This window comes from Sturnira hondurensis, unplaced genomic scaffold (assembly GCF_014824575.4).
Source record: "Sturnira hondurensis isolate 20B ecotype Veracruz unplaced genomic scaffold, ASM1482457v3 Scaffold0015509, whole genome shotgun sequence".
In the NCBI taxonomy this organism is placed as follows: domain Eukaryota; kingdom Metazoa; phylum Chordata; class Mammalia; order Chiroptera; family Phyllostomidae; genus Sturnira; species Sturnira hondurensis.
Window position 1 is genome coordinate 10,395,310 of NW_028088140.1, and position 9,257 is coordinate 10,404,566.

Here is a 9,257-nt window from a genome sequence, read left to right on the forward strand (position 1 = left end):
CCAGTTTTGTTTCCTCCTTTCCGATTTGAATGCCTTTAATTCCTTTTCTTGCCTGATTGCTGAGACTAAATCTTCCAATACTATATTAAATAGAAGTGGTGAAAGTGGACAACCTTGTCTTGTTCCTGATCTTAGTGGAAAAGCTTTTAGTTTTTGCCCATTGAGTATGATGTTGGCTGTAGGTCTTTCATATATGGCCTTTATTATATTGAGGAATGTTCCCTCTATTCCCACTTTGCTGAGTACCTTTATCATAAATGGGTGTTGTACCTTATCACAAGCTTTTTCTGCATCTATTGATATGACCATGTGGCTTTTGTTTTTGCCTTTGTTTATGTGATGTATTACAGTTACTGACTTGTGGATTATTGAACCATCCTTGCATCCCTGGGATGAATCCCACTTGGTCGTGGTGTATGATCTTTTTGATGTATTGTTGGATGCGATTTGCCAATATTTTGTTGAGGATTTTAGCATCTATGTTCATCAGCGATATTGGCCTTAAGTTTTTAAAGACCTCAGGCAAATTTAAGGAAAGGCTAGGAGAATCCTTCATGGCGAAGCTGTGACATAGGGAATCCCACAGCAGCAGCCTTCCCAGAGCTCCAAAGGCAATTCCTCACCCAGCCTTTTCCACATTATGTCTCGATGGTTTCCTGCAGGTAGAAAATTCTACTCAGTAATCTTAGAACAAAGGCAAGGGCCAAGCTGATTGGAAGACACCCCAAAAAAGGAATTGATGATGATAGGCTCTCAAATGATTCCTCCTGTGTTTCTTTTTTTCTTGCTTTGATTAGCCTCTCCAGAAACACTAGCTACCCAGAGAGAAAAGCTCCAACTGAATAACAAACTCTTTCTTGTGCCAAAAAAGAAAAGCACGCACCTGTCTTCAGTAAAACCCACTTGTTATTTACATTCATGAAGAATCCTGTCATTTTGGAATAGCTTTTTTCTGAATCAGTTCCCCTCAGCCCCTCTCTCTAGCCCTTTCTACTGGTATTTTCTGTTCACTGTCTAAATAGGGGCAGGGTGGGGCAGTGGTAAGGGAGAGAAAAAGAATGAAAAATTAAACTGTAACCCAAAACAGCGGGTGCTTCTGATATAATCTTTCTTCACTGTCATGATCTGTCTTTCAGGGAAAAACACCATTTTGTGTAAATACAATCTGTTTTCCCATGCTTGACAGTGAAGAGACACTTGAGGGCAGGTAAACCTTTGCACTCATTCCTAATAATGGCCTTTGATGTCAATCTCCGACCCAACAGTTTGACTGGTTCTTCTGGTAAGGTCTTTGTAAGCTGGCCTTACTGGCCTTTCTCTGATAGTCTCTATAAAGAGGACCTTGGGTTGGAGGACATGGGAGGTTCCTCGCAGACACCATAGCCTTTAAAACTCACCCTGCCCTGTGCCTTCAAGTCTTGATGGTTCCGAGGATCCTAACATTCTTCTACCCCAGGGCCAGTGACTTGCTACTGACACAGGGACACCTTCCCCAGATTGAGGACTACTTTGTCCGGATCTCTTTGTTTAAATGTCTATGTCCCAGAGGAATGATATCCCTCCCAAAGTCCTTGCCAAATTTCTCCCAGGAGGCTTAAGGATTCTCATGTGAATGGCCTGTCCTGCTAGATCAGAAATTCCAGCAGATCTGCTTATTGCAGATTCACCCCTTATTCTTTGCTCTGGGCTGGAGAAGGGGAGATGTTTATGGATTCCTGCATTTTTCCTGATCCCAGTCCTACTCTCTTCCAGACTGACACAGTTATGTAGTAACCCAGTAGCTAAGCAAATGTATGGTGTTTATAAAAAAATTGAGAAAGGTTTTCAATTGTCCTCAAAAGGTTGTGGAGAGATGACAAATGAGTTTCTCTTTATAGTTATTAACACCTGTTCTCTCCCCAAGGCAGGGAGGTCCCTGATGCATCATGGCAAGTGGTCACCTGGAATTGAGAACAGCCTCTCTCTGGTGTCAGCCTTGCACCCTGTCTGGGAGAGGTGTAGGCTAAGAGTGGGAGAGAGCTGATGAAATTACAACACTGGGAATAAAAACCTCTCCTGAATCTAAAATCTCTTAATTTCACAAAACAGTATTCTTTATAAAAAACAATGAGAAAGAGGAAGTAAGTCAAAGTTTGCTTTCTTTGCAAACTTTGCTTTCAGCCCAGGTGATAACCCCAGGCTGAAATCCAGACCAACTGTGTGCCACGCAAGGGCTGCAAGGACAGTGATTAGGGTTTCTCGGTACAATGGGAGTCACATACAAAAGGTGAAGCTCAAGATGACTCAGGAAAAGATTGATATCTGTATATATGTAATTACATAGTATTAAGTAGTATCTAATAAATATCAAGATGTATTATTACACATTTAAAATAATATTCAAGCCCTGGCTGGTGTAGCTCAGTGGATTGAGTGCGGGCCTGCGAACCAGAGGATCGCGGTTCGATTCCCAGTCAGGGCACATGCCTGGGTTGCAAGCCAGTTCCCTGCAGGCCAACTCCCAGCAGGGGACGCATGAAAGGCAACCATACATTGATGTTTCTCTCCCTCTCCTTCCCCTCTATAGATAAATAAATAAATAGAATCTTTAAAAAAATAATAAAATTTCTTAAAAAAAAATAAAATAATATTCAGCATACAGATTATATATATGTACATGCTTCTTCATATTTCTATTTTTGCTAATAAACCATCAACCAGGATTATGAATCAGATGTCAAGGTTAAAATTTAGCAGTTACCTTTTAAGTCAAAGCACAGAAGAGATACCTATATTGGGCTGCTCCTTAGGATAAGGTTTTCCTTTTCCTAGATTGAGTAGCTGCAGATACTCCTGGGTACTAGGGACCCTGCCAGGTTTCCCCCTGCTCCACAGGGGAAAAAGGCAGTGGAACAGACCTGGGGGCTATTGAAGCAGGGGTGGCAGTGGCAAGGATGGAAAAGTGGAAGATAGACTCTGGATTCCCAGGAGCACCTCTGGAGTGGACCTAAGAGTCTATCTTCAGCTCACTCCATTGTGACCAAATGCAGTGACTTCTGTGACCTCAGCCTCAGGAGCTAGAGTCTAGGATAAAAGCCATGGTTGTCCCATAGGACCAGTCAACTTCCGTCCACGGAACTGTTGCACTTTCCTTGCTGAGAGTTGCTAATGGGTATGTGGTGGCTGGTGTTTTTGTAGCAAGGATCGTAACAGGCAACTATAATGATTTAACATCGACTGGAGATTGTGCTCGGCACAGGATAAGACACAGATATAAAGAGATATGCTCCATGTCTGCTGGGGTCAGTTATCAAATGTTAAGGACACAAATGAAGGGCTTGGAAAAGGCACGAAGATTCACGAAGTCCAAGAAAGGTGATAAGAAGACTAAGCATTTTGTGTTGGTTGGATTTTTTAATTTTTGGTTTATTTTCGGGGCATTTTGTAAAAGAGCAAATCTAGAGGCAGGAACTGAAGGTGAGTAAGATTGATGGAATTTGAATTTTGTAATTACGGCTCTAAATTCTGCAATGAGCTCAAAGCTCTGTTGCCTGCTCTTGCCACAATAAAACACCACAGAACCCAAAGCCAAATCGGATGGATCCGAAGTGGGTTAGGGTGTTATATAAGCCGTTGGCAGGCGGGGAGATTTTTTTTTTTTTCTTCTGTGTGTTACAGCAGCACCAGCAGAGTGGTTCAGGTTGATCTAGAATCCGGATGACAGGGGCCTGGCGCGAGCCCACAGCTGACGAAAGCAGATTAGCCTGCTTGGTTTCCATGGAGACGAGCGGGCGCGCAGCAGCTGCAGCGGCGGGGCTGTCAGTGCGTGCAGCGCAGCGACAGCAGCGGTGGCGCGACCGTGGGGGGTCTGCAGGAGGCTGGAGGAGGCGGGTGCTCGGACCCTTGCTGCAGACATGGACTTGCCTTGCGATTGTGCTGCCGGAACTCCGGCCTCCGATCAGCCATCAGGGAAGATAAACAAAGCTGCTTTCAAATTATTCAAGAAAAGGAAATCGGGTAGCAACATACCCAGCATATTTGGGGTCAAAAACAAAGGGGATGGGAAAGGCTCGGGTCCTCCGGGCATGGTGAGGAGCAGGACCCACGATGGACTAGCCGAGGTGGTGGTGCTGGAGAGCGGCAGAAAGGAGGAGCCACGCAGCGGGGGCGATGGTGGCGGTACCGGCGGTGACCGCCGTGGGGGTCAGCAGAACCCTGGTCCGCCCAGAGCTGCTGGGTCCGGCGTGGGCTTGCCAGCCAGCAGCTCGGTAGCTAAATCACACAGCTTCTTCTCCCTTTTGAAAAAGAATGGGAGGTCCGAAAATGGTAAAGGAGACCCAGTAGATGTAGGCAAGGCTGGCGGCAAACAAAAGAAGGGCCTAAGAGGGCTCTTCAGCAGTGTGCGCTGGCACAGGAAGGACAAGCGCTGCAAGGAGGCACGCGCTGGGGCCCCGGGAGGCCTCGCCCTGCCGGGGTCTCTCACGGCCAGCCTGGAGTGCGTCAGGGAGGAAGCGCCCGAACCCGCGTGCGCACAGGAGAACCTCAGCAAGGACACACCGCCAGATTCAGCAGGTGAGCGCGGAGCGGGAGAGCTGGGGCTGACCTCCACCGATCGTGCTGAAGTGCCCCACTGCCGAAAGGCCGAGAGCCCCCGGGTCCCTGACGCCACTACCGCCCAGGGAGAGGACGCCGCGGGGCTTCAGCACGCCGAGGATCCCCGGGCATCCCCTGAGCTGGGCGTTGGGGAGGTCCAGACGGCCGAGGATGCTTCCAGGACAGGTGACGTTCTGATAAAGACTATCCCCCCTGTCGACTCCGACTGTGGCAGCGTCCGGGCGTCTGCCTTCCCTGACCCTTCCTCTGTTGATCCACCCTCAGACCCATCGGCTGATCGTATTTGTTTGATGTTTTCTGACGTGACTTCACTGAAAAGCTTTGACTCTCTTACAGGCTGTGGAGATATTATTGCAGACCAAGAGGAAGAGGCAGGTCCCAGCTGTGACAAGCATGCCCCAGGGCCAGGCAAGCCAGCTGCCTCTAAAAAGAACACCAGCGTGGTGGCCTACCAAGGAGGAGGGGAGGAGATGGCCAGTCCCGATGATGTGGACGACACCTATCTCCAGGAATTCTGGGACATGCTCTCCCAGACTGAGGATCAAGGACAAGGGCCCCAAGAGGGACCGGTTAAGGCAGCAGCCGTACTGGACTCCAAGGTGGTACCCGAGACCTCCAAGGACACCAGGTGTGCAGAAGTGGCCAAGGATGTGTCTTTGGTCAAGTGCAGGAGGCTCAACAGGATTCCCATCGAGTCCCATCTCAAGGAGGAGTCTAAGCACCTGCAGAAGGAACAGCATGAAGGTGTCCCAAACAGTGATGAGGGCTACTGGGATTCCACCACTCCGGGCCCAGAGGATGACAGCACAAGCAGTGGGAAAAAGGCCTGCATCCCCAGGGATAGCTACAGCGGTGATGCGCTCTATGATCTCTACGCAGATCCCGACGGAAGCCCAGCAGTACCCCCTGCCAACGAGGAGACGCCTTACGTGTCCCGGTTAAAACCCGTGTCTCCGGTCACCATTACCTGCCCACTGCGAACACCAGGCAGTTTGCCAAAGGACTCTAAAATCCCTATCAGCGTCAAGCACCTCGCGAATCTTCCATCCAGCCATCCTGTGGTGCATCAGCAACCAGCCAGGAGCGAAGTGCCCAGAACAAAAATCCCAGTGTCCAAAGTGCTGGTCCGCAGGGTCAGCAACCGAGGCTTGGCTGGGACCACCATCCGGGCGGCAGCTGCGTGCCACCATAGTGCCAAAAAGTTGTGAGGTTCCCAAGGCCGATGTGGATGGGCTACATATCAAGGAATATAATCTTCCTTGGGACCACTAGAATAAGTTTTGCTTTTTCTAAGGAAAGGCTTTTAGGACTGTCTCTACTGCAGACCCTGGACCGAGGAGGTCTTTGTCTCCTCCTGGGGGAGGGACGGGGGTGGGCAGGAGACGCTAGAGAGGAGATGCCACACTGCACACAGGCTTCTCTTCCCAAGATAAGTCCCTGGGAATTATTTTCAAGCACTTTTATTCTTTTTTAAACCTTTTAAAAACTATTTTTCTCTTTTTTCTTTAATGTACTGAATATTTGGAAGTCACCCTTACTTGCCTTTGCAGAAAACAGGGCTTAACCAAACCGAAGTAAGCATCACACCATGATGTTTGGCCATGGCGTGATGGGTCCAGAGGGCCTGGACCAGCCACTGCAAGAACCAGAGGAGTCCTCCTCTTCTATGACCCTTTCTTCCTTCCTTCCTTCCTTTCCTTCCTTCCTTCCTTCCTCCCTCCCTCCTCCCTCCCTCCCTTCCTTTTTTCCTTTCCAGGAAAAAAAAAAAGACCCTTTGCTGTTGCAGTGTGAGGAAAACACCTAGGAAGCTGAAAAACTCAGGTATTTACCTGATGGGCAAAGGGCATCAATGATTGGCAGAAAATTTTCTTGTTTTCAGTTGCTAGGTATGCAAATAGGTAAATATCTACCACTGGGACAAGATAGGAGAATTTTGGTTTGGTTGGTTTAGGTAATTTGTTTGCGGGGGAAAAAAGGCTCAGCAGAGCAGTTTTTTCCTTTTTTAAATTTTTAAATTTTTTTAGTTTTCCACCCTATGCAGAAATCAAGATTGGGGAAAGATTTCATTAAATGCCAGCAGACCCAGTGTTTTAGTGTTTATAAATTATCACCTTTTCATTTGCAGATAGTGCATATTTTACAGTTTATCCAGCTGTTAACATTTCATAATCTGTCTATAACCTCAAGTTTAAAATCTGGTTTTATAGCTAGATATGGTAACTATCCCCAAACCATTGCTATTCTTTTGTGTGCTGTCTGTCACCTGGAGCAATTCTGTTTTTGTCTTATATGGGTTCTCTGGCTCTCAATGCAGAAAAACAAACAGACAAAACAAACACACAAACAAACCCACAACAACTATTGTGTTGGTATTCTAGAGCCATGGTTTTGCCTTGTCCTGGGTAAGAGTCTACATGTTTCTTACCCCAAATCTTGGTTTTTCAGAGATTTTACCTTTGTTGTAAAAAACTTTAGATTCAACCATCCCTCAACATGGGGACTTCAAAATGAGGAATACATAACAAATAACAATTGAAAAAGATAGTTTTTAATGTCATTTGATGTCTACTTCATGACTTGTGATTGAGATAGGTATGTTCAGAATACAACACTGGCAAGTTTATGTATCATAAACTCTTTATGCCAAGGTCTTTTGAAAAGTGGCTTACTTTGTGTACATTCTCTATTATCTGAGAGGAAATATTTATTTCAGAAAGTGTTCCTATACAACTAGGTAGTTTGAATGATAAACTAAAGCAGTTCCTAGAATGCTCTTAGGGTCTAATTCTATAATATTGTCTGAAATGCACTCCAGTGGTGCATTTCATCAAAAGACCAGTTTCCACTAGGAGATGATTCATGGCATCAGGAAGGAATGACATCAACACTTCTATATAACTCATTTTCCAGAGAGATTGCCTAAGTAATCAAGGATATTACATGTTTTTTAAGTTTGTTTTCATTTTATAAAGGAAAGAATAAGGCAAGTTAAGTATATGAGAAACCATTTGAATAATATGAAGGAAGTAACAAAATAAACAGATATCAAAGGAAAACAAATCTGAGCCCATAACACAAAGCAAGTTGTTCCTCATTTTAAATCTGCAATAATTCAATTAGAAAAGGTGATGGAGTTTTGCCAAATTTCTTTATTAGTCAGATTACCATCTTATTGCATTGTCAGGTCCTTAATGTTATTTCAAAGTAATGTTTTAGTGTTTAAATTTCTTGTGTCTATAATTGAGATACTCAGAAATAGCCTTAAAAACTCTGAGTATACTGCTAGGAATTCATAAAACAAGTCACACTCACAGCAGCACATGCACTTAGCTGTGCACAACTAGCAGACAAAGTCATCTGCTGTAAACTCGGTAGTCTTCGAAATTATTTGTCTTGATAAAGGGTCAGATATTTGTTTAAATTTGATTTAATATGAATAGTACTATTTAGACCCAAAAATAAGTTCATTTTCCCCTAGTGAGTGAAAACATAAAGTGTGTTCCTAGCTGTAAAATTTAACACCATTATTTTCTGTGCATTCTCTTGCAAGGATTATATTTTCTTCTGTATGAATCCATGACAAAGTTATGATTGCTCATTTGCCCAGTTGTACAGGAAAGTTAAGAGTGCCTGAAGTACTGATGAGAATATTGTAATAGTAAAGGCATTCTATTTATTTTGTAAGCACTGAAACAAACTATTTTTGCTTTCACAGATTTGAGACTTATTTCTGCATTTACACAGCTATTCCATGTCTCTTTTATATAAGTAAAGGAAGATGCTAGCAAAGTTTACTTTAATTTCCCCTTGCTTGTTTGTTAACTATTTATGCAGGATTTAAAATAGTTTCTTTTCTTCCTCTTCTTTTCATACATTTTCCATGTTTTTTTTGTAATATATCTTTAAGAATTCTACCTACACCAGTCAAATAAAGGATTCAGGCAGTGAATTAAATGCCTTCCATCACTTGATGGGAAATCAGGACCAATGAAGGAAGAGGGGGTCTTAACCTTTTCCAACCATAGACAAGTGGTCATAGCTGGTTTTCTGTGCCAAGGGCTACTTTCATTTGTGTTTATGGAAAGTATTTTTTAGAATTTTAATAAATTTCCATTCCAACTATTATTAATGCATTGTCTAATTTGGCCATGTTTCCTGATTTTTTTAAAGAAAAGGGTTGGATATGGGCTGATGACACATTTCCTGTGTATGAGTCTGAGATACTTGGTTGGTTAAGTCCCTTCAATCAAAGAGCTGACCAAATTAGAAAAGAAAAATCAGATCAGTTGTGGGCCCTAAATTTATCAGTTTAATAGCTCTGCACAAAGACAGCCTGATGTTAATATCTACATTATACAGACAGTGTTACTTATACCTCTCTGTTTGATGCTAATGGTGATTGACGCTTTTATTCTCCCATCAGCACCAAAAGGAGAAAATTTTACTACAGCATTTTGAATACTCACAAGAGGAAATAGATCTTTATTATTTTACCTAATAACAACAATGAAATATAGGACGTTAAGAATTTCTTTTAGATACATTTCCCACAAATTGCTGCCTACTTAAATGCAAAGTGTTTAACATCTACGAAGATGATGACTTGCTGAGTTTAAAGGGTTTAGTCATCAATTTTGGAAATATTGCAAATAGTTTTTCAAGTA

The 9,257-nt window shown here is 43.8% G+C and overlaps 1 protein-coding gene across 1 annotated transcript; it reads left to right on the plus strand.

Moving 5' to 3' along the window:
* The first annotated feature begins 3,822 nt into the window (after positions 1–3,822).
* Positions 3,823–6,308, plus strand: AMER2 (APC membrane recruitment protein 2). Its single transcript, XM_037064751.1, has 2 exons — positions 3,823–4,758; positions 4,930–6,308. The coding sequence occupies exons 1-2, from the start codon at positions 3,894–3,896 to the stop codon at positions 5,799–5,801; spliced, it is 1,737 nt and encodes a 578-aa protein (XP_036920646.1). The 5' UTR covers positions 3,823–3,893; the 3' UTR covers positions 5,802–6,308.
* The last annotated feature ends 2,949 nt before the right edge of the window (positions 6,309–9,257 follow it).

Coding starts and splice junctions, on each gene's coding strand:
- AMER2 (XM_037064751.1), top strand. CDS start 3,894: ATGGACTTGCCTTGCGATTGTGCTGCCGGAACTCCGGCCTCCGATCAG. Junction 4,759..4,929: donor CGAGGATGCTTCCAGGACAG/GTGACGTTCTGA, acceptor ACTCTCTTACAG/GCTGTGGAGATATTATTGCA.